This window comes from Salmo salar, chromosome ssa06, assembly GCF_905237065.1.
Source record: "Salmo salar chromosome ssa06, Ssal_v3.1, whole genome shotgun sequence".
Classification (NCBI taxonomy): domain Eukaryota; kingdom Metazoa; phylum Chordata; class Actinopteri; order Salmoniformes; family Salmonidae; genus Salmo; species Salmo salar.
In genome coordinates, this window is record NC_059447.1 from 61,739,612 (window position 1) to 61,765,368 (window position 25,757).

The following is a 25,757-nucleotide window of genomic DNA, read 5'->3' on the forward strand; positions in this document are numbered from 1 at the left end:
TTGCATGCATTACAGTAACACCGCCCATTGAGAAAAGTAACCCCACCTTCTGAAGAGGCTAAAGAGAGTGAAGTTTCACGCTTTCCTCACTCGTGGAGGTCAAACGTGTACCAAATGTTATGTAACCTACTGTTGTCAGTAGCATATTATTCATTGAAAGTCGACATGACCCTTACAAAAGCTGGATAATATCCCCGAACGTTAAGTTTGGTTCTGCATTGATGCATTGAATCCCGGCAAAACTATTTAGCTCCGGCTGTGAATATATTCTCAGAGATCATCCTTTCAGAAGCACCGGAGGAGGAGGAGACTGAGGAACCATCTGCTGAACCAGAGCTGACAATAGAGGAAGCTCTGGAAGAGAAGGTAGTGGAGGAAGGGACAGCAGAGCCCAAACCCGAGGAGGTAGAACCTGCAGCCGAAGGTAAATAAAAAGAAGGGGGTTGATGTTAGACACCGGATGAGAAGAGATAAGAAATAGGTCGAAGAAGAGAAAAGTGTCATGTTCCATAGCGATTTATCTATGTCACGTGTTCAATTAATTGCTTTACAGATATTGAACAGAGTTGACAGTGTACAGTCAGAGTGCTTGAATAGAGGGAACGAGGGAGTAGAGTAGGAGGAGCAGGGGTGTGGGAGTGGAGAGAAAGGCTTTAGGCCAATTCTTTGATCTCTCTCCATCTTCTACATTACTCATTCTCCCATCTGTTCTTTTCTATCAATATGAAATATATGTCTGGTGGTTGGCATGTCTGCACAGAAGACTGTGTCACAGGCTGTGCCACTAACTACCTCAGAGACCTGATCAATAACAGTGCTCTGGCTTTGAATTTCTTTAACTTTACCCTTACAGCTTTAGTTCAGCACTCCATCTCTATTGCTGAATCATCTTATGGAGAGAAAAAAAATGCATGGAGAAGGATGTTTACTCTTTCTGTATGTTTACTTTAATAGATTTGCAAAATGGTCAACAACATTCAAATAGGCTAATTAAAATATGACCACAAAATGATCCCCTCACAAAGACTTCAATCAAACCTTTATCAGAATGATATAGAATCTATGCATTCAGCTTGACATTCCATATTATCTGACCTGGTAGCAGTGAGAACGATCATCATTTTGATATGGTTGAGTTGTGATCAAAGGAATATTTTTGCTGCTTGATGTGCCATGCTTACACTAAGAGGCTTGGCAGATGTTTTTCCCTCCAGTGATACCGGACCCCATACAGAATGGCCATGGTCACATTTAAACAGAACAGCTGAGCCATCCACAACCACTGCAGCATATTTGTTTCATTGTGATTTGACATTCAGGACACTCATCACACAGCCAAGATATAATTCCATTCTCAATGTTTGGGGATTGCCATTCCCTTTTCTGTTTACATTTGGAGACACGCTGTGAATGAACTGATCTGCAATAGGAGGGAAATGTGATGTGACTGGAATGGAAATGTATAGATTCCTCTGGGTTTCAAGAGTAAAAGAGATACACAGATTACCTCGGGTAGCATACAGGAGTGCAACTGGAAATGACAGTGCAGCTCCTACAAAGCTAAGGGCCGTAGTGGCTCCGAGGTATATATCTAAACATCTAATAGGCTGGGGACAATTTCCTATGATTGTACAGGAGCCACCGTCATCTAATAGCGATGAACAAGTGTTTGCATGAAAGACCATCATCTTCACTCTCCGATAGTCTCTATCGGGAGGAGGTACACTCAGAGCCAGAGTCCCTATGGAGCGGCAGGACAGGATCGTCTACAGTATGAGAGGGAAATCATAATGGCCTTTGATGCAAACCCTTGCTCCTTGCTATTAGATGGTGATATAATGCCATGCCTCTCATTATATTTTAGGTCAATGGTATTGCTTCCTAGAGCTATTTTGGATGACATAGTCAAGTAGGACGTGTAAGGACGTTGAATTCTGACATTTGATAAAGATATTTTTGGTTTTCAACAGAGCTTGCTAGCAGACTTCTGTGTTAGCATGACCACATTTTGCATTCAGCTAAACATCTGAATAATTGAAAAGCCATAGAGCGTCATCCATACCGCCACAGTATTTGTTATTGTCACTGAGTCACAACCACAAGGCCATTACACAGCAATACGAGCAATTCCATGGTAATGGAATGATGACTTAGCTTTTTCACTTTAAAATTTACGCCAAACAAAAACCAATGATTGCAAAGTTAAACAAACTATACAACTCTATGCACAAGGATGACTTTTGAGAAATTCCACAGAAAATTGGACACATTTACTTGAAGAGCAGTGCAGATTAAACGTTTTGTAACAGAATGACAGCGCAAACAACACGACCCGTCCTTATGTTATCAAACTTTGTGTCTGCACTGCTCTTCAAGTAAATATGTTTTTGTAACATTGTCAGTAGAGTTGTATAGAGTTGCAATCATTGGTTTTTGTTTGACATACATTTGAAAGTGAAAAATCAGAGTATTAGCATCATTCTGTTACCGTGGAATTGTCCATACGGTGTTTTAGTTGTTCCCAGACTTGGGATCGGGACCCTATGTGGGGTTCCCTGATATTAAAATAGGGTCCCCTGAGAAAATGTATAATTCTTAAACACTGCGAGATTACAGCTGGACCTAGACTAGTATTGAGTAAATATAAACACACGGCGATAACAGGCAAAAGAACATATTAATTGGGGTCCCATTATTTATTTTTTTTACATCAATTTGTGGAGCAGAAAAAGGTGGGGAACCCCTGTCCTATTTCCTCCAACATGCACTAGATGGGAACCTAGGTTCTGAATCCACACAGTGGACTTCCTTACAGGAGCGCCTGTAGGCTAGCCTGAGAGGAACAACTCCCCTTTGCCCCTGCTACTGTCTTAGAAACATGATATCATCAAACTGGTATGGATTCACTGTCCATTCTGATGTGGCAGACATGGGCTTTGTAAAGATGTATTTATTGAATAGTGTTCTGTTTATGCACTTGTTGACTTTGTCAGCTGTAGTGTTCGCATGCACAAAGTTAGCTTACATGCATTCCGTACATTTAGATAATTTTGTATACCAATCAGTCCTATAGGCTACACAATACTCTTCTAAACTAAGTACAGATGTCCACTTACAGTGTACTGTAGGAGTTATTCATTCTCTTCAGAATCCGAGGACACCTTGCCACGACAAAAAGTATTATGTTAAAGGGGAATGGAAACACTAGGATTCAGAACACCAGCTAACATGTTTAGCATTAGTGGATTGAATACATCTCTTGCTTAGATTTACTTCCTGAAGTGTTTCCATTCCCCTTTAATGTCTGTGGAACTTTCAATTTGACCTTAAAGCTTCGTTTGACCTTAAAGCTTCGAAACAGCATTTGTTGATAACTGTTTATTTTTGTCATGTCTTGCAAAAGGCTCTACTTAAACTGGAATGGAAAAAAGTTTCCATCAACTGAGTGTCTATTGTACACTAGATGTTCTGTTGTGTTTGTAGCTGGTTGAGAAAGAAGGACAATGTTCCGAACTACAGTTTGTGTAGTAACATATATTTTAATATGATAGAAAGGTAAACTAGTAAATCTAAAAATAAACAGCAAACAGATACATGAGTATATAGTGTAACGGATCAGTGATCGTGACATGATCTTATAGTTTCATTTGTCCTGTTTTGTCCTACAGCCATAAAGCATTTACCTGTTGATGATGAGGACGTACGCAGTTTCTTCTCTAGCGCGCCTGTTCAAACTACGAAAGTATAGTTCACAGAAGACTGAAACCATCAAACCTCCGTATTTTTAAATATGTCCTTCCCCGCTGATCATGTATTTGACCACATGGTTGAGTAGTATCGTTTTGGGGCTAAAATCTTTCCAATGAGATCAGTCTCAATGTCCACCGCAAGCATCTGAGAAGCAGCTCCAGATTTGATTTCTGTAGCATGATATTTGGATTTACACAAACTGGAAGTATTGCGGTATCCTTAAATTGTATTTCCCAAATGAAGCATATGGCCTCAAACGCTATGGTAACCACCATTCTTTTCTCTGTTATCTGCAGCTTTGTCATGTGCCACTAGTTTCAGCCAGATAGGTTTGCTGTGAAGATCTCATCTCTCCAGTGAAAGGTTGCCGTTTAATCAAAATGTGTCACATTAATTCTGACAAATTCAAGCAATCCAGATTTCTAATAAACCTGTCATATTCGCATCCTGTGACTTACTGTCTCCACTTTTCAAATTAATTCCAGTCATAACCTTTTGATTTATGAATGCATAATGTAAACGCTACAGGAGCTCTGACTTTTACAGAAGGAAGCATGCTTATTGTTAGCTCTGAAAAGCACTTTTTTTTAAATGAATATTGATTTTCCTTCCTTTTCCTAATTTTTCTTGGTTGAAAAATGTGTTATGTTAATTGTCTGTGATTCACCTACCTTTTCTTTTCCCCTGTTCTTGAAGCATATCACCACAGGTCTTTTATGAGGTGATATCTGTGTGACATCAAAGAAAAAGAGTTCCACCTTACATTTACATTGATTGATCATTTCGAAGAGGATTTAGTATAGCAGACCATTTTGCTGTTTATATATTTATTAGTATTGATCAGTAAATCTACTTCTTTTTCAGAACTGAAGGTCAAGCAAGCTGCTCCTCCTGCAGAACAAGGTATATCAGAGCAGCTTGGTCTGTAATGATCTGAATATAAGTGAAAAAGAAACAATTATAAATAGGGAATTGCACATTTCAATGATCTATTCCGCTCTATGTAGTCTCTATGTAGTCTTAAAGCTATGCATTCCATTTTACAGTAGTGTGCCCTTGTATGCATTCGTCCAAGCCCAAAGAGGCCAAAAGTGAGCCAACGGAGGGGAAAGGTATTTATATACCGATAATAGATCAATATCATGCATGGTAGTGGAGAAGTGAGAGCCATTCATTACTAACCCCTTTTTATCTTTACCGTACCTTCGGCTGACCTTATTTCTCATAGTAAGGGCTGTGTTCCCCTATGGGCCAGATGCATTTTTATATGCCAAATATTGGAGTGATTCTTTCTGCATTGCTTTAGTCTTGAATTCATCTTGAACGTAGAACTGGCTGTAGAGAGAAGCTTTACAAATGGCAGGAAGTATCCTCTGACTTTGAGAGGATCTTATGTGTAGTAGACTAGTGTCCATCTGTTTCTGACTTACGAGTCTATTGGCAATACTTATTAAAACTTTGTTTGGACGATATCCGTGTTGTAAGTTCCATTTGTGGCTTAAATGGTGTTGTTGATGGTGGTGTTGTGGTGTTGTTGACATACTAACTCTCATTGTCCATTGTTACAACTTGCAGTGTTTCTACCAAACATATATTTAAAGTTCAGTAATGACAATCCTGTGACTTCATATTGCGTTGTGGTTGGTGTTTCCTTGGTTTTGCTTCTCAAAGTCGCCATCTAGTGGAAAGGTTTAGATAAGCCATGCATTAGGGTGCATTTCACTAATGGACGGTATATCTGTGACATATAGCTAAAAGTGTCAGGAGGGAATTAGCCAGGGAAGGTATGCTAGAGTCACTTTATCCTTTGTGTGGTTAGGAATAGCAACACAGTAGTGTATCTCTTCTTGCTCCCTTACGGAGGGTGTTGGTCGCTGTTGAAGTAAGAGCTTATATAGAAGTAGAGGAACAGGAATGCAAAGCACTTAACAGGCCCAGAGCAGCACTCTCAATATGTAACTCTCAATGTGTAACATTGTGTAGGGCGGCTGTAGCCTAGCGGTTAGAGCGTTGGACCAGTAACCAAAAGATCGCTCGAATGCCCGCTGGAAAGTACTATAAACTGTGAAGCATCCATGTATGCTGTAAATGATATGCACCAGTGACGCTGGTCTCACGTTTTTGCATGTTTTTGTAAGATTTCACTTGAAGTGTTCAGATGTAGTGTGTTTTTGTCTTAATAACATGTTTGTAACTGGAAGTACGTTGAGACCTCAGAGAGCATGGCAGTATTGAAGCTTGCTGCAATAGGCACAATGCTGGCCCCTGCTGTTTGAAAAGAGGCAAATCTACATTGGTGATGGATACGGTATGTCTATATCTATACATTGTGTCGATGTGTTTTCTGTTTGATAGCGCTATGCTAGAAAGGCACATTATATGAGCATTGCATGATAAAGTATGCACTCTGAGTTGTTGACTTTGTAGGATCTCAAGTGTCCTATTGCTTGTCTGAAACTACCTTTTTCAGAGTAAGATAAAAGGTTAAAGACAATCAAAATTGAACACTGGTCTGTAACACATTCATATTATATGTTAGCTGAGTCCGAGCCTAATTTAAAATGTATTAATAATATCATTTTTTCAAAACTCAACTTTGTGACTTGTTTGACTACCAAGTTTCTCATCCACAGTTAAAATGGCCACTCCCGACAGGAAGAGCATGTGTTGTGAAGCTGAGATGTCATGTTGCTTTGAAAGTAGCTTTGAGACTAGAGGGGACAGATGAACCAATTCAATTTTAGTGCAAATCTGTTGATCTTTATACTGGTGGAGTGTCTTTCATTCTCTTCCGGTTTGATCGGGTATCTTTTCAAAGTTAAAGATGGAACAAAAATGGAATTGTATATTCTTGATGGTTTATCTGCTTCACCTCTTTGCGACATTTGACATAAGTAGTTAGCTGTTCAATATAATAATGCCAATGTTGATCTAAGCTATTTAAATGTTCACACATTTTTAATTTTCATATTTTTTTTCATACAATATGTTTTTATTATAAAACAGCAATACATGCCTGAACGTGTTCTCAAAAAGCTGGCGTCCATCTTTGGCATGCAACTACAGCGCTAAGCAAGAATGTGGATAGAATGTTCCCTTATGTATTCTGCGTTCATTTTCAGAGCCCCCTAAAAAGGAACCAGTAGTGAGAGCTAAGAGAGGTACTGTGTGACAACTATGTGTTTTCTGTATTTTTACTGTGTATTTGAGTGTTGATCATACAGAATATTAGGTAAGGACGAAACATGCTGAAAGTAATAGTTGCTCGATATATGAGAAGAACATCAATGACATGTATTCATGATTGATTTCCCCCCTTTTCTGCCGTAAAGAGCGTGACATGTGCAGGCCAGTTGAGAAGCCAAAAAGGAGAGGTAGGAATCATCTCCATTTGCAGCTCATTATCACGTCTCTGAAATAGCAGATGAAAAATGTCTAGAAGATGAACGGCAAGTGACCTTATGCAATAGCCTACTATATTGCTGCATTTCAAATGAATAACAGGGAAAAGCTGTTTGCAAGTTGTTTGAGTAAAACAAAAACAAAACGAAACAATGAATAAATGTAAATATTCTACGATCACTTTGCATGTGTGGCTGAATCTCTGTAACTCCAACTATGTCATTTAACCAGAGGCTGCAAGGAAATTGGAATTAGAAGCGGCGATCAGGAAGAGAGGTAAGACATTCTGAAATACAGTACAAGCCAGGGATGAATAACTTAGCCGTGTATATGTAAACATATATTCAAATCTTCTTCAATGTCCTTTGGCAGTACACTGCAGAACAGTACATACTTCTGTGTAGTTAGATGGAGGAAAAAGTATATTCGATGATTAAAAGGTATTCTTTCTCAGTGCCTACCGCCATTCATCAGTTCTCCTAGTGGGGAGATGAAGGTCTTTACAGCAGCTGAGGTGGAAAAAGACTTCAAAGTCACCTATCAGATGTAACCCCATTGTACCGTACTGTTTCCCTTTCCCTCCTTAGAACTAAGACTTAAAAAGGAAGCGAAGGCCACAAAGGAAGGTAACTCAGTCATGCAATAATCACACCGTGGTTTTAACAGTCCTTCTGTAAAGGTACTTGTGTTACGTTTGTCCCAACACCTCTTTTTTATCACGTTGCAGAGTCTCAACATGTAGATGCTGGGGTGCCTGCACCTGCACCTGCGCCAGGTACATTTGTAGAGATAAAACATTTCGATACGGTAGCGCTGTGTCATCTTAGGACACATTGCAGCAGTACAAGACGACATGCAAGAATGAGAGAGAACATACAGTAGATACGAATTGGACCACCTTTTGAGCATGTCGTTTTTTCTAACATATACTTTAATAAAGCGTTCCTTCAAGCAACAGGTTCTTGAATACATGAAACATATCATAACGTATGTAGGTTCTGTATGAATGTGCGTTGTTGTATGTTGCAGTTCCCGCCTGTCAACCCACACCAGTCTACTGGCCATCATCATCTCCTGGCTGGTACTGTAAGTATACACTAATGCTCTAAAGCACCTGAATATACTGTACAATATCAGTGGTGTTTGTTTTTCTGTATACTGCATGTCACCCTTCTATTGCAGTATAATACAGTCCTGTACATGTCCAGTGTAATATATCCTTCTCAAACTTGACTGAAAATGTGTTGATTCTATTTATCTTCCAGTGCATCATATATTCACAGACAATCCATTTCCACCTACACCCATGACAGGTATTTGGTATTATTTTAATTCTTGCCCATCAGGCATTTAATGTCAACATTAACAATATTTAAATGTGCCTGACATTTTGTTTTGCAGAGCTCTGTGTTGTTATTTGGGCGAGGAGTTTCTCCTGACCATATGACTAGACCAGGAAAACTTCCAGGCCCTAGTTACTAGGGCTGAGAGTTATTTGCTTCATAGCCTCTGTTTACTGTATGTCCTTACGTCCTTATGTCTGGTGCTTCTCACCTCAAAGATCTTGTGATTACAAAAAATACATGTAAAAGCCCTTTATTATTTTCAATTACATTCTGTCACATGAATTAGTTTTCGTGCACCATATTTTATAACTTCAGTACCATTTAAGTACAGTACATGGTTACCAAGTACGCAATGAAAAAACTTTTTTTTCATCATCTCCACTGCCCATTCCAACAGCTCATCCAGCTCAGCCGTTTTATCAAGCTCCTCCAGCTTATCAAGTTTATCAAGCTCCTCCAATTTATCAAGCTCCTCCAGTTCAACCAGCACCAGCTCAACCAGCTCATCCAACAGCTCCAGTTCAACCAGCTCAACCAGCACCAGCTCATCCAACAGCTACCGTTCAACCAGCTCATCCAACAGCTCCAGTTCAACCAGTTCAACCAGCACCAGCTCAACCAGCTCATCCAACAGCTCCAGTTCAACCAGCTCAACCAGCACCAGCTCATCCAACAGCTACCGTTCACCCGGCTGAACCAGTACCTGGACCTGCACCAGCTCCATCGACTCAAGGTAATTATTCTCTGAACTTAAGCTCTAACTTAGTAGCTGATGTTGGAACTAGGTCATCTTTCTCTAAAGGGACAGAGTACTTGCAAATAATATGAATATTACTTTTCCACACAGATAGAAACAATGCTTCTATTCTCTCCATGTAAATTAAAATGCTCATATTCAATGCCATATTTTTTATTTATTGACCCTTGGTACTGTGCTTGAAAGGAAACTCTTAACAGACTGTTTTTGCCATTGAAGAACCACAGGCTCCCAAAGAAAAGGCTGCCTCCACAAAGAAGGGTACGAACATATTGTGTTGATTCAAAGGGATACACTTATGTAACTTGTTCATGTCTGATCGGAACATATTCTTCTTTACTCTTAGTTCCAAAGGAAAAGACCAAGGCATCTGCCTCAAAGACGGGTAAGAGACTCTCTACATACCAAATCATCCTTCACACTAACTGAAAACTGTATATGTTCAGTACTTGTTATGTAAATGAACTGCATGGTAAGAGTTTCAGTGTTAGAAGGTACTTCATGTAAAGGTAAGATAGCTGCTTATAAGTATTACACCATAGCAGACACACATCGATCAGATTTTCTACTTATATTTTGTCAATCATTGATTTATTTCCAGAGTCTCCTAAAGGAAATGTTAAGAAGCAAGGTAAGAATTTGTACAATTGAACGGGATCATTGCTTTCTGTATTTAAATACAGTTAGATAGTTTATTTTTCTTTCCTTGTATTCTAGAACTTGTGGTGTCCAAAGGGAAGGTCAAACCAGCTGTTGTAAAGAAAGGTACAGATTCTGGTAGTAAATTATTAATAACATGCTGCGTACTTGACTTTTCTTTGAAAATGTTGACATGATATTTTCATTCCAGAAGCTGTTGTCTCTGAAGAAAAGACAAAACCTTCCACAACAAAGAAAGGTATTTCAGTGGATGTTGTAATATGTATACACAGACATTTTATTTTTGTTTACCTTTTAGAGTTGTTCAGTGGGTGAGTTGAAGTTTTTGGTCTGTGTTCTTAGTTTCAGAGGTTGTTGTTTCCAAAGATAAAGCTAAAACAACAGCTGCCAAGAAAGGTAACAAATATATGTAGCTGCTATGGGGTTCTCAGAGCAACGGTATGAATACTGTATTTTGAATGATGAGCAAATTTTTTATTTTCCTTTGTCTCAGATCCTGTGGAAAAGGGCAAGGACAAAATGACTCCTACAAAGAAAGGTAACATCAACTTAGATCAAGTTATTCCAGTCAACAAATGAATATATGTTCTAAGTGTGGATATATTATGGTTTTAGAGCCTGCAATCTCCAAAGAAAAAGTCAAGACAACCACACCCACTACCAAAAAAGGTAATACTGTATTTCACAAATGTTAACTTGAGTAAATGCTCACTATGAATTGCAGTTAAACACGTATTACATTTATTGTTTCTATCGGAACCGTCTACTGCAAAAGCCAAAGCCAAATGGTCGCTTGTAAAGAATGGTATAGCGCTTCCTGCATCCTGCTTGGCTTAATTGACTTGTTCAATCAGGAGCCTTATTATCTTTTTGTTTTATTAGTATGTAATGTAATAAATAATAGAATCTCTGCACTAGTTGTTTTAGAACCCAAGCCCCCTAAAGAGAAAACCACTCCAAGAGTCCCCACTATGAGGAAAGGTAACCACACAAATGTAGTGGTGCCAATGGTCAAAGCCACCGCAAGAGTTGTCACTATAAGACCCATATCTACAAAAAAAGGTAACCACACAGCAATTGAAATGTTTTTCACACTAAATACAGATTATTTTCAGTTGGATACAATGAAAATTGGAATCAGGCTGTCTAACTGTTCTCACACTTTTAGGTCCTGCGATGAAGGAGAAGCTAACTAACGCACCTGAAGCAGGTACAGTAAAGTGCATCACTCCTATCTATTAGTGTGTAGAGCAGAAACTGAGTATTATCTCTTTCACTGTTTACCTTTTGCATTTTTACTGCGTGGTACATTAATAAAAACTTCTTCCCATCAGCAAAAGAGAAACCGAAAGCGGCAGAGAAAAAAAGTAAGTATGAGTTGACTATGCTTCGACTGGACTTTAGAGTTTTTTTGGAAACAAACAGGTTAACACTTCAAGGGAAGTTAGAGGTAGTTGCGAGCAGATACCCATAGACTTCCAGTCATTCCGCTAATGCTAGTTAGCATTGGCTGGCGAACTTCCTTCATACCGGACACAGAGATATAAAAAATGGTACCCGCTAATTCATCTGACTCTGGGGAAGTTGTCAAAATCCTGAAGTATCCCTTTTTAAACAGCTGAAACAGGAGGGTGCGCTTGTGACCTGGACCTAGTGGTTTAAAGGCTCTCTCCCATTATGTACTCTAGCACCTAATGGTTACGAAACCTAAAGGATGATGCCTATTAGCAGAGTGGGAGCTTGGTTTTGTACACAATATATAATATGTCACTTGCAAAATCCTTCAGAAGGATGCTGCAACATCTCTAATACAGCCAGTATTTCTTCCAGCTATCTCTGGATGTTAATAAGATTGTGCTGTTCCATTTCCTCTGTTGGTGAATACCATCATCACATACACAACCCTCCATCACGTTACTATAGCAACCCTTCGCCGAGGCCCACAACATGGATGGGTTTATTTACTCACTCAATTATTGTATTGGCTAAACAAGTATAAACAACCTCTGAAATCCAGCATACTAAATAACTGAATACGTGTTCTGCGGCGCATGGAGCGATCAGGTCATGTATGTAGGATTGAGTCTCTCATACAATCACCCTGATTGTCTCCACACTCTCCTGAGCAGTTAAATGTAGGGTTCAAATGTTTACCTGACATTTCTTTTTAGTCTACAATCAGCATATGTTCTGCTCCTTCCACCCAATGCCTAATTTCCTCCCTGTATCTAGACCATTACCGTAGGATCCCTCTCTGAATTACCTCCCTGTATATCGCCTGCGGTTTGTCTGCGTGGTAGAGCAAAGTGCTGATTTACTGACTTGGGTAATGGGTTTGGAAGAACTTCACTCCAGATGTACAGTAACTTCCTTCAAGGACTTGAACCCTAAAATCAAACACAAACACTGGGACATCTGTGAAAACAAAACAAGCATGGTTAACGATGCTTTGCTGTGTTTTGACTACATTGATGATAGGCATACATTAGGGTGAAATAGGGTGTTATCTGGGTATTGCATATCCTTTTGCATAACTGATGAATCTATTTTCATTAGAATGAAGAACTGATTTCAACGGTTTAACTCCCTTGTCTAATTCCAAAGAAAGAACCTAGTAGCTTTGTGAGATTCTCAAAAGCTTTGCTTTACCCTGAAGCTGTTTGCACCACCCAAAGATGAATTTAAAAAGTCCCCTTTGCATTGTTTTATAGAGCTTTATGCTGAAACTTACCTTGTAAAGGGTCACAAGTTGGTGTTATTGTAGAATGCTGTGTAGGCAAAACAGGTAGCTATGAAGGAACATTTTATCTGTGGTGTTTCTTTGATTGGATTCTTATTGGGGTCAAAACCCAGATTCCTATTGTATGTCTTACTGCACCGCAGGCAATCCATTGTACAGCACTGAACCCGATTTATACGTTCCCACACAAGGTTAGGGAAAGAGTATGCGTAGAGTATGTGTAATGTAACATCTTCAAACAGTTTTTATAAATGACGAACGTCTATTTGGATTTGTAATATAGATGGACCCGATGACTGCTAAGATTGGCATGTTCCTACTGTTTGACGTTTTCACAGCTAGATTAGAGTACATGTCACTCATATACATCTTTCCTCCTTGCATAAGAAGAAGACAAGGTGAAGGATGAGAAGACATCAGACGGTGAGTTCTGTTCATATATAAGTATTTAAATGCTATGATCTAGTTTGAATAGATGCTGCTATTGAATTAAAAACGGATTAGATGTTATGAAAGCTAGCTACCATAGCAACATCTACGCAGAATACCGTATCTGTTTACACAACTACAAACAGACTCTTCTTTTATCTTTCAATAGAGTGATCAGATATTACAGTCTTTATTTGACTAAGCCTCATCCTTTAGCGTATGGGGTATTTGGGATGGGCTGCAGCGTCTTATTGCACAGGCCAACAACACTAGATTCCATTAGGGAGATGTTCTATTGAGTGAACCAGTGGATTCTTTATATTCTAGTCCCATCCCTTCCTGACCCATCTTCCCAGTTACTCTCTTCTCGCGTCCTGTGTAATTTGCCTCACAGTGCACACTGAACCTTAAGCAATACTTAGTCCTTATTGTCAATATGATGTCTATCTACATGTAATGTATGTATAATATTTAAGCAAAACTAACTGATTTACATATCTTTTAAGACCTGATTGAGCACCAGTTCTTTCTTTTAAATAGGGGTTGTAGTCCTACCCTCTGCACTTAGGGTATGGTAAACGAACATATAGTACGGTATATATACTGTAGCATATACTCTAGCACTATTAGTAATGCACAGATCCAGTGTTTCCCCTATATTCATTTAGCAATGGTGGGCCACTCCCAAAAATGTGATGTCATTTTTGGGGGGGCCATTTTTTAATACATTTTCAGGATGGTAAAAAGTTTTCAGTGCAAATGTATGCTGCTATTGAATAAAAAAAAAATGATTAGATGTTATCAAACCTAGTTACCATAGCAATGTCTACGCGGTATATCTGTTTACACAACTACAAACAGCTTCTCCTTTTATCTTCCAGTAGAGCGATCAGATATTACAGTCCTTGTTTGACTAAGCATCATCCTCTAGCTATGGGATATTTGGGATGGGCTGCAGCCTTTCATTGCCAGGCCAACAACACTAGATTCCAGTAATGAACTGAGCTGAGGTAAAAGTGGAAATCTGGTATTGACCATGTGAAATGCAGCCTATATCAAAGTGCGGCTACCAAGACTTTTAATCAATAAACCTGAGGCAAATGGCTCAATTTAATTAATGACCTCAGGCCAACTAGAGTGATCAATCAATAGATTGTGACGCAGAATTAAGTTTTTCCATGCCATTTCAGTCCCTCCTTGACATAAATACGTAAAAGACTAGAATTGTTTACTGCGTGCATAGTTAATTCTCCAAGTTCTATTGACGAGACGTGTTAACGCAAGATGCACAGATTGACTTATAGTTGTCATTAAATGTTTTAAATGCTGTTTGCGAATGACTTGTTCAAATTTCAACTAATTCAAAAGCTGTTTACATAACTACAGTTGAATAATGCATTGTTGCTGAATAATGTACATGGTGCAAAACCTTTATCTGATCCCGGCATACTCTAAATGCTTGTAAATGTATTACTGTATTATTATTGTAAATGTACTTATGGTTTATTTTTTCTTTCAGCCAAAGCTAAAGCCACACACTCTGTGAAGACTGCCCAGCCCACTAAACCTCTAAGTAAATATTCGATCCCGAAGCAAGACATGTCCTTTGTTTTGATAAGCAGGTCAATTCCTGTCTTTTGTTTGTTTACCACGTGAATCCATGTAGGGCTTAATGCATTCCTTATCTTGCCTAAAACTGGAGAAGCCACAAAGGAGTGGTTTCAAGGGTTTGAATACATCTGTCATGCTAAATAGCACCATCAAATGTTTTTTATTTTTTTATTATTCATTGTTTTTGTTGAGGAGCTCCTTGTCCATGGATCAGCCTTGTAAATGTCATATTCTAATCACTGGATGCCCTCTTTTTCTCTATTATAGTGTTTTGTAAAGCGGCACATTTTTATTGAATAGCAAGCCACGCATAATGGTATAGTATTATAGTGATAGGTTGACTACATGCCAGCATCAGTTAACTTTCTCATGCTTATTAAACACAAAACACTAGTTGACAAGAAGAAATTGGATCTGTCAAACGCCATGGCTTTAGACAAAGGCCCGGCAGAATTACTTTGTGTACTCAACAGCACAGATCTGTTTTGAATAAGCGTTGCATGATTCTCTTTCACATCAATCATTATGTACATTTTCCCGGAACAAACAACACATGAAAAATAAAACCAGTCTCTCGTCACTCATTAGAGAGGACGTTTATGCATGGCAAAACTGCAATTACAGCCATGTCACTTTGTGTTATAAGTTTGAAGAGAAAACGTTTGAGATTATAAGCAGAGTTTGAAGAACAGGTTAAATGGCATTTGTATCTTCTCATAGATAAAGCTGAGAAGGCTGAGAAGACTGAGAAGGCTGAAAAGACTGAGAAGGCTGAGAAGACTGAGGAGACTGAGAAGACTGAGAAGACTGAGAAGGCTGAGAAGACTAAGAAGACTGAGAAGGCTGTGAAGACTGAGAAGGCTGAGAAGGCTGAGAAGACTAAGAAGATTGAGAAGACTGAGAAGGCTGAGAAGACTAAGAAGACTGAGAAGGCTGAGAAGACTGAGAAGGCTGAGAAGACTGAGAAGAAAGCTGTGAAAGAGGCTCAAGGTATGTTGGCTCAAAGTATCAAATGATACCTTTCCTCAAACAGTTCATACATTATTGATTTCTTTTGATTATTTATGCTTGATTTTTTTCCCCCCTATGATTTCAGAAAAAGAAGTAAAGACCCCTGGTAAAGCAAGTGAGTAAATACCAATACCTTGTGCCTGTGTTTGATTCAAATGAGAGATACGGATGTAGCATGGTGGTGCTCTGTCTAACCCAATGTTTTTTTTTATGTCTGATGCATTTACTATTTAGGATTATCTCAGTGTGTGGTCCCAGACTAGTAAAATCCAAATGTAATGCATAAAACATTTACTGCTACAGTAGTCTGGAAGTGGGAATCATATATACGTGATTTTTGTTATATTTACACATCATTTATGCAATTGATGTAATCTTGATCATATGCAAATATGATTTTTATTAATTAGCTACCGTAGCAACAGTTTCCCTTGCAATTTCACATTAAAATGATCATATGTTTACCATTTCTAGAGATTGTGGCAGAATCTTCTTTAGCTTCTACTCAGGACTAAGGTAGTAGCTATATCTTCCACTCCAATGGTCAACTCAAAGAGAATAGTATTCTCTCTCTACTGTTAATTGCTCTGTGGTGATTTATTGGGAGTAAATTAATCGTGTTGATGATGTGCTATTAAACACTGTTCGCGGAGCCAGCATTTAGTTATGGAGAGAGATTATGCCTAGTGATAAATAGTAATAACACGTTCTGGATTTTAAACCAAATGCATTAAAGACCTTAGGGGGATGTTCTATTGAGTGAACCAGTGGATTCTTGATATTCTAGTCCCATCCCTTCCTGACCCATCTTCCAAGTCACTCTCTCCTCACGTCCTGTGTGATTTGCCGCACCCTGAACCTTAAGCCATACTACATGTACTGTATGTATAATATTATAGCAAAACTGACTGATTTACATATATTTTAAGACCTGATCGAGCAGAAGTTGTTTTCTTTTAAATAAGGGTTGTCGTCATGCTTATGTTCCCTGCCATGACCTTCCCTCTCTCTACACTTAGGTTATGGTAAACAAACATACAGTACAGTATACGTACCATGTATATTTCTTATATGTTTTATATGGGCATACTGTATATGGTGGAAACATATATGCCCATATATGCTTCTATATGTATCCACACATATAAGTGGCAGCTTCATTAAATAGTACCCACAAACACCAGTCTCAACGTCAACAGTGAAGAGGCGACTCCGGGATGCTGGCCTTCTAGGCAGAGTTCCTCTGTCCAGTGCCTGTGTTCATATGCCCATCTTAATATTTTCTTTTTATTGGCCAGTCTGAGATATGGCTTTTCTTTGCAACTCTGTCGTCTCTTCACTGTTGACGTTGAGATTGGTGTTTTGCGGGTACTATTTAATGAAGCTGCCAGCTGAGGACTTGTGAGGCATCTGTTTCCAGCTACAATAGTCATTTACAACATTAACAATGTCTACACTGTATTTCTGATCAATTTGATGTTATTTTAATGGACAAAAATGTGACCCCAAACACGGTAGTGTATGTCTCATACAGTATATGTTGAAATATACAAGAATTGGCCCTTTTCATATATGTGACATATATTTCTGCCTTATATTCAAATACAGTACCAGTCAAAAGTTTGGACACACCTACTCATTCCAAGGTTTTTCTTTATTTTGACTATGTTCTACATTGTAGAATAATAGTGACAACATCAAAACTATGAAATAACACATATGTAATCATGTATTAACCAAAAAAGGGTTAAACAAATCAAAATCTATATTATATTTGAGATTCTTCAAAGTAGCCACCCTTTGCCTTGGTGACAGCTTTGCACACTCTTGGCATTCTCTCAACCAGCTTCATGAGGTAGTCATCTGGAATGCATTTCAATTAACAGGTGTGCCTTGTTAAAAGTTAATTTGTGGAATTTCTTTCCTTAATGCGTTTGAGCCAATCGGTTGTGTTGTGACAGGGTAGGGCTGGTATACAGAATATAGCCCTATTTGATAAAAGACCAAGTCCATATTATGGCAAGAACAGCTCAAATAAGCAAAGAGAAACGACATATATGTGTGACCCATAGTATTGAAATGTTTATTACATTAATGTCCCTTATATGTCACAATACATGTTAACAATACATGTTAACATATATGTTTCAGGAGCATTATTTCAGTGATACTAGGTAGTAAAACATTAGAAAAAAACGACACAAAACACAAACCTAATTTAATCCTATACATTAAATGTTTTCACTCGTCGCTTCTCAATTCAGCCGTTTTACTGTTTTAAGCCGTTCCCGCTTGTCCCTTTGTTGCATCCGGGAAGCACTTCATGACAGCATCTGTGGGGGGAAAGAAACAAATGTAAAATAAAGAGAACATAGAACAGTTAGGGGTTGGGTTTGGGCTCATACATCAATGTGAAAAGATTCAGTTTAATAAGAAATCCTTGACCATTAATGCACTATTTACTATGACTTGTAAATTCAATTAAGGGATAGTTCACTTGTTTACACCATATAGCCAGTCAGGTGGTTCCTTACCCTGAAAGTAGTCTATGGGCCAGTAGGATCTGTAATCCATAATTCAAAGTTGTTTAAAGAGTCACTATTAACTTGAGGGGATTTAGCCACAAACATTTAACTTGGTCAAATGTGTGTTTTTTTGTTAGCCATCTGACTATAAGGTGTAAAAAAAAGTTAACTATCCTTTTATCATCTTCACTTATATTAAATAGAAATTGACCCCAACCTGTTATGGGGTATTCATTTTTAAAGGGATACTGACAGATTTCGAGATTTGGGTCGTTTTTCTACTTACCCAGAGATGAACTCATGAATACCATGTATATCTCTGCGTACAGTTTGGAGATTATTGAAGTTAACATGCCATGAGGGATAGTCTTTTAAAAATATCATGACTATACCCGCACACTGTCAAATGCTCTTTTGAAATTGATGAACATAAAAACTACTCGCCAGGTATTGCAGTACCTTTTTCACTTTCTCTCCCAGTCTTCTCCCCTTTTAGCTTTGCCACCTAGAATTTTTTTTAATTAAATAAGTGTGTCATAAATAATTCTCCAAAGTCATAATGACACAGCCGGATATTCAAATTGGAGTTAGTTCTGAAGATAATGTATTTTTTATTTCACCTTTATTTAACCAGGTAGGCCAGTTGAGAACAAGTTCTCATTTACAACTGCGACCCTGGCCAAGATAAAACAAAACAGCGCGACACAAACAACAACGCAGAGCTACACATGGAGTAAACAAATTAATAACACAATAGAAAAGTCTATATACAGTGTGTGCAAATGAAGTAAGATTAGGGACGGACTCTGGCTTATCTGTACAACACTACAGATAATACATACATAGACATACTGTACCACAGCCATTGTCGCATAGAATTGGAATGAGTAAAATGGACATTCCCATCCGAAACAGTGTTGGTTTGGGTGAACCTAGCCCCTTCCTAGTAGCCTCTTTTCACAGGCGATGTATCTCCAACACAACGCCTGTTATCCGTATATGAGCAGAATGTCGGCCCAGTTTCACCTAGCTCCATCCTCTCCCACTACGCGCAACTGGACTTCCTCTCACTACCATATTTGGTGGTGAGAAAACATTCTAAACTGATGCTTCAGCTTTATAGACCCTGTGATGTGTCTGGGTTCGCCCTTCTGTCGGTGACCACATAAAGTGCATTCGGAAAGTATTCAGACCTCTTGACTTTTTCCACATTTTGTTACGTTACAGTCTTAATCTAAAATTCATTAAATAAAACAATTCTACACACAACACCCCATAATGACAAAGCGAAATCAGGTTTTAGAAATCTTTGCACATTTATTAAAATGAGCAATCAGGGGAGAAGGGCCTTGGTCAGGGAGGTGACCAAGAAGCCAATGGTCACTCTGACAGAACTCCAGAGTTCCTCTGTGGAGATGGGAGAACCTTCGAGAAGGACAACCATTTCGGCAGCACTACACCAATCAGGCCTTTATGGTAGAGTGGCCAGACGGAAGCCGCTCCTCACATTACAGCCCGCTTGGAGTTTGCCAAAAGGCACCTAAAGGACTCTCAGACCATGAGAAACAAGATTCTCTGGTCTGATAAAACCAAGATTAAACTCTTTGGCCTGAATGCCAAGCTTCACATCTGGAGGAAACCTGGCACCATCCCTATGGTGCAGCATGGTGGTGACAGCATCATGCTGTGGGGATGTTTTTCAGTGGCAGGGACTGGAAGACTAGTCAGGATCGATGGAAATATGAACGGAGCAAAGTACAGAGAGATCCTTGATGAAAACCTGCTCCAGAGCACTCAGGGATGAAGGTTCATCTTCCAACGACCCTAAGCACACAGCCAAAACAATGCAGGAGTGGCTTTGGGACAAGTCTCTGAATGTCCTTGAGTGGCCCAGCCAGAGCCCGGACTTGAACCCAGATCGAACATCTCTGGAGTGACCTGAAAATAGCTGTGCAGCGACGCTCCCCAACCAACCTGACAGAGCTTGAGAGGATCTGCAGAGAAGAATGGGAGAATCCCCAAATATAGGTGTGCCATATCCAAGAAGACTTGAGGCTGTAATCGCTGCCAACAGTGCTTCAACAAAGTACTGAGTAAAGGGTCTGAATACTTATGTAAATGTGATATTTCAGGGTTTTTTATGTGCAAAATAACTGTTTTTGCTTTGTCATTATGGGGTATTGTGTGTAGATTGATGAGGGGGAAAAACTATGTAATCCATTTTAGAATAAGGTTATAACGTAACAAAATGTGAAAAAAGTCACGGGGTCTGAATACTTTCCAAATGCACTGTATCTGTTTAAGAGAACAAAGAAAAAGAGACAGGAAGAGAAACAGTTAGTTGTCACTTCTTCAAGTGTTGTTGAGGGGAGGGGGGACACAAACCACTGTGCTCTCCCGCCTCCTGGTGGTGGCAAAAGGCATGAACAATACCCAATCCTTGAAGGACTCGGGCCCAAATAAACGTGGATTTCAACGATATACAGTCATGGATTAAAACAACAACATCTAAACCATGTTTAATAAATACAATGTGATTCCATAACCTTATGGGCAGCCACAACTATAGTGTACAAAAATAAACATTCATTCTTAGATTGGTTTTTGCGTGTTTTTAAAACTTATACATCACAAATCATAAACCTACAATAGTCCTAAACCTACATAAACCTACAATAGTCTAGTATCATATACAGTAGATACAAGAAACAACAAAGTAATCACACTTTTGCTTAACACTAAATGCAATTAGAAAATAATTTATTCCTACATGTAAATGTATGTATTGTTTATAAATATATGCCATGTAAAGAACTAAAATGTTTCTGGAATATATTTCAAAGCAATAAATGCATTAAATGCATTTAACAAGGGGGGGTGACTTATATATGTTATTAAAATATAAGATCATATATTTTAAAATGTTTGTCACGTTTATATATGGGTTTTAAATATATGATGATATATTTAAAAATAATATGTCATGTTCTTTGATATGCAGTGCCAGTCAAAAGTTTGGAGACACCTACTCATTCAAGGGTTTTTCTTTATTTTTACTATGGTAACAGCTCTCCTTCCTGAGGTAATTGTGATGTTAATGCATTCATCTTATTAGTTAAGAGTATCCAAGGTTCCAGCATTTAGCCACATTTTCCTTATTTAGCAACAGGTCAGCTAGTGTTGCGGTTTGGATTTATGCTGTGGATTCTCTGTTTTTCTCCCTAAGGACCAAACAAAAACCCTGTGTCATATTTGATTAGATTAACAACATTTAAAACGTCTCTTTCTAATGGGGAAATGATTCTCCTTTCTTCATCCATCACAGTAGTTTTTAAGGTCATCTGTATCATTGAAATTCACAGTCCATTTTTCCCAGTAGACTACTGTAGACTTTCTGATCAGAATTCCCCAGGAGAGTGAGCCTTTCTCATGTCAGCACAGCTGCACACATTCCCTGCATCCCCGTAGTCTCCACAGGGCTGGATAAGTCCCATTGGGGTTGAAAGGGTCTGCTTTGAAATTCCCTTAATATTCTCTGTAATGGATATATTAAATCTACAGTAGGGGTAAGAGAGAGACATCACATTGTGTATTTATACAAGGAGAATATATAAATTGGGTACCTTGAGATAGTCTTTGTCCTCTCACTCTCATACATGTTCTATCTCTGATTCTCTGTGTTCTTATCCCACGTCAGAGGATTCTCAGACTGAGGAGAGTGCCACGGACAAGAAGAAGACGTCGGGTAAGATGACTGATGGAGAAAGTTCTGTCCATCTTAAAGGGAAACTCCACTCAAAAACGGTCTTTTGGTATTTGTTTCATTAGTCCACTGTTGATACAGTCCCAAAATGTTTTGCATGTCAGCAGTTTTCAAGATATTGAAAACTGAAGAAAAGTGTCACTGGCCACAGCATCATGCTTCTTCTTCCTGTTATACAAACACATGCAAAAATAACAAATCCTTAATTTATTCCTTATTTTTCCTCATTGTATCTTACAGGTCAAACAGTCTTGCAGTGTGTTTTTATTGGTGGAAAGAGTGCCAACTACCCTTTGCTACCTCCCACCCCTGGCGTGACCCCTGTGTCGATGAGCCCAGCCATGCAGTCCATGATGATGCAGCAGGTGCAGCAGCAGAAAGCCCGAGCAGTGGGACAGTAGACTAGCTCCTCACCCCTATGCTGCTCCCTCATCTCAGTCTGCACTTCAACCTTAACCAGCAGGTGGCGCTACTTGTATTTACTGCTGGTCCACTGGCTTCTCATTGAAAACGGAGGACAATCAGGAACTAAAGGGGAAGGATGGATGGACAGTACAGTATTATTTATTTTTTCTATGACCGGTAGAGCTCCCGTGAGTTTCTAAGTCCCTAAATTCCTTTCCTTTAGCTACGGCTTTGCTGTTTTTTCAACACTCTTAGAAAAACAGTTACAAAAGGGATCTTTGGCTGTCCCAATAAGAGAACCCTTTTTAGTTCCAGGTAAAACTGTTTTTGGTTCCAAGTAGAACCATTTTACATTTACATTAGATTTTAGTCATTTAGCAGATACTCTTATCCAGAGCAACTTACAGTAGTGAATGCATACATTTCATATATTTTTTTCCGTACTGGTCCCCCGTGGGAATCGAACCCACAACCCTGGCATTGCAAACACCATGCTCTACCAACTGAGCCACACGACACCATTTTGGGTTCCATGTAGGACCCTCTGTGGACAGGGTTCTACATGGAACCCAATAGGGTTATACTTGGAACCAAAATGGTTCTACCTGGAACCAACAAGGGTTCTTCAAAGGATTCTTCTATGGGGACAGCCGAATAACCCTTTTAGGTTCTAGATTACACATTTTTTTTCTAAGAGTGTAGCGCTCAGTGTTGAGTTCTTTGTGATCTATGTTTTTCTGTAGATGTATTTATTATGAAAGGAGGGTAAGTTATGAATACATCACCTTCAGCAGCAAATGGAATTGATCATTTCTGTACATTTAAACCAAATGAAATGTACACATGCATTTAATTTGTAATTTAGTCAATGTACTGTATATAATGTACATCTTGATATTACATCTTGTAGTTTACGTTTGTTGAATGGTTACTTCACATCATTATTTTTGTTACATCACAACATTCATCAAGTTAATGATTGCAATACTTGCCTGTACATTGATTTTTGGGCCATCTGTGGCACTCGGATATAAATGGAGTTAGGAGTTTTATTTCATGTTTTCATTCTATTTGGTTAAGGTATCTCAATGAAAATGCTATGCAATAACAAATGAACAATGTTTGGCTTTGGCCGAACGTGTCCATGTTTGTAGGTTTCTGTAGATGTGTGTCATACCCTGCTAATATTGCACTCTGTGCCTTACCTGTGTCAGGAAATCCTAAACCATATTTTGAGACACTATTGTAGAAGTTGCGCATCAAATCCAGAGTACAAAAGATACCGCAAATAAACAATGAACCACTGGGCAAAAACTGGTTGAATGAACGTTGTTTCCACGTAATTTCAACCCCAAAAAATCGATGTGAAGATTGTGGAATCAACGTGGAAAACTGATTAGATTAAGTAATCGACGTAAGGGCATTTCATATTCTTTTCACCCAACTTTTAACCTAAGTCTAATGACATGGTGACATTTGTCGTTGATTTCAAGTTGAATTCCCATTAGTTGACAATTCAACCAAATGTGAAAATCAAAACTAGATGTTGAACTGACGTCTGTGCCCAGTGGGGAAGATGTTCAGAAAATATATATTTTTTAATTGTGTGGCTTTGTGCATCGTAGTTTGGCCCTAATATATATTTTAGATTCAGAAATAATATCATTAGTTAATGAAAAAAAGTTAAAATGTAGTCCCCCTTATGAAGATGACAAGGAGTTTTCACCTACAGTAAACGTGTCCACTCATTGTCAGAAGTTATAAAATATGGTTCACAGGCATGCTAACACCTACTGTATACATCTGCCCAGATCTGCATACACACATGAACATTGCCTTATCACTCATTACTTACACTGTGATGTTGTTTTATGTATTGTATGTTTAATGTGTTGCTTCCATGTAAATAACTGCATCAGCTTGTATTTTGCTGCTTGGCATGTCGGTAAAGGATTGTGGGATATTGAGTATGGTAGAATTACTCATGGGAGCTCCCGTTGTTAACCAGAAGAACCTCTTTCTCTCTCTCTCTCTCTCGCTCTCTCTCTCTTCCTCTGAGGAGTGTGTGTAATGAGAATGCAACACTAGAGGAGGTCAAGTCAATGACTGTCCACACATTTCTTTTTATGACCAACAAGGATTATCGTGAGATGGTGTTATGATGTTATCCTGTGATATATACAGTGGGATCCAAAATGACTGGCACCCCTTACTGGAAATCCACAAACAATACTTAAAATATATAAACAATATAATTATAGAGATAAACTCAAAGTACCAACATGTGAAAAATACTGTACTTTATTAATGTTTCAATGGAACCCACCAAAAGAATTTATTGATTTAATTAAAAATCAATGTCCTCCAAATCAAGGTTTCACAATTATTGGCACCCTTAAATGTTATTGTAAATAACATCTACCAAAATTAAACCAGGAATTAAATTCCACTTATTTAAGTTTATCTATATTGAGCCATTACATCACTTCCTTTTTCACTAGGGTATAAAAAAAAGGTAACACGCATGCAATATCTGTTACGGCTGTTTGAATGAGCGGACCAAGATGCAGCGTTTTCGTAGTTCCACATGTTTTATTTAAATCAGTGAAACCGAATGCAACAATTAACCCTTTAAGTAAATACAAAACAACAAACCGTGACGCTGGAGGAACATAAACCTCCCGAAGAACAATCACCCACAAACACCTGTGGGACAAACCTAAACTTAAATAGGACCTCCAATTAGAGACAACGACAACCTGCTGCCTCTAATTGGAGGTCATGCCAAATAACACCAACATAGAAATACAAACCTAGAACCAAAACATAGACATACAAAAACCAGACAAACACCCCCTGTCTTGCCCTGACCTAATCTACCATAGAAAATAACACTCACACCATGAAGAAAAGAAAAGAACTGGCAGTTCAAAAGGGACAGATGGTTGTAGACCTTCATAACTCTGGTAATGGCTACGAGAAGATCCACAAACGATTGAATATACCACTGAGCACTGTCGGGGCAATTATTAAAAAAGTTCAAAAGATATGGAACAGTCAAAAACCTCACGGGTAGAGGACGCAAATGCATTTTGCCCCCCAGGATAGGGAGGAGGATCGTGAGAGAAGCAACAAAATCCCCAAGAATCACTGTGAAAGAATTGCAAGCCTTGGTGGTTTAAAAAAGCACCATCAGACGCCACCTCCACAACCACAGGCTCTTTGGAAGGGTTGCCAGAAGAAGCCCTTAATGACCCCAAGACACAGACGCAAGTGCTTGGAGTTTGCCAAACGTCATTTAAATTATTATTGGAAGAAGGTGCTCTGGTCAGATGAGACCAAAATTGAACGTTTTGGT

General features: G+C 38.7%; 1 protein-coding gene across 1 annotated transcript in view; it reads left to right on the forward strand.

The window, feature by feature from the left end:
* Window positions 1-25,199, forward strand: part of trdn (triadin) — a 48,032-nt gene extending 22,833 nt beyond the window's left edge. Inside the window, exons 9-36 of the mRNA XM_045719519.1 lie at window positions 275-424; window positions 4,615-4,653; window positions 4,797-4,862; window positions 6,873-6,911; window positions 7,083-7,124; window positions 7,384-7,428; window positions 7,740-7,778; window positions 7,880-7,927; window positions 8,182-8,238; window positions 8,418-8,465; window positions 8,896-9,231; window positions 9,475-9,516; window positions 9,602-9,640; window positions 9,857-9,886; window positions 9,973-10,020; window positions 10,106-10,153; window positions 10,258-10,311; window positions 10,409-10,453; window positions 10,531-10,584; window positions 10,834-10,977; window positions 11,084-11,125; window positions 11,250-11,282; window positions 13,043-13,078; window positions 14,604-14,657; window positions 15,416-15,685; window positions 15,792-15,821; window positions 21,929-21,976; window positions 22,235-25,199. Coding sequence (XP_045575475.1) covers window positions 275-424; window positions 4,615-4,653; window positions 4,797-4,862; window positions 6,873-6,911; window positions 7,083-7,124; window positions 7,384-7,428; window positions 7,740-7,778; window positions 7,880-7,927; window positions 8,182-8,238; window positions 8,418-8,465; window positions 8,896-9,231; window positions 9,475-9,516; window positions 9,602-9,640; window positions 9,857-9,886; window positions 9,973-10,020; window positions 10,106-10,153; window positions 10,258-10,311; window positions 10,409-10,453; window positions 10,531-10,584; window positions 10,834-10,977; window positions 11,084-11,125; window positions 11,250-11,282; window positions 13,043-13,078; window positions 14,604-14,657; window positions 15,416-15,685; window positions 15,792-15,821; window positions 21,929-21,976; window positions 22,235-22,395 — 2,087 coding nt within the window. The 3' untranslated portion in view covers window positions 22,396-25,199. The remainder of the gene's footprint in view (window positions 1-274; window positions 425-4,614; window positions 4,654-4,796; window positions 4,863-6,872; window positions 6,912-7,082; window positions 7,125-7,383; window positions 7,429-7,739; window positions 7,779-7,879; window positions 7,928-8,181; window positions 8,239-8,417; window positions 8,466-8,895; window positions 9,232-9,474; window positions 9,517-9,601; window positions 9,641-9,856; window positions 9,887-9,972; window positions 10,021-10,105; window positions 10,154-10,257; window positions 10,312-10,408; window positions 10,454-10,530; window positions 10,585-10,833; window positions 10,978-11,083; window positions 11,126-11,249; window positions 11,283-13,042; window positions 13,079-14,603; window positions 14,658-15,415; window positions 15,686-15,791; window positions 15,822-21,928; window positions 21,977-22,234) is intronic.
* The last annotated feature ends 558 nt before the right edge of the window (window positions 25,200-25,757 follow it).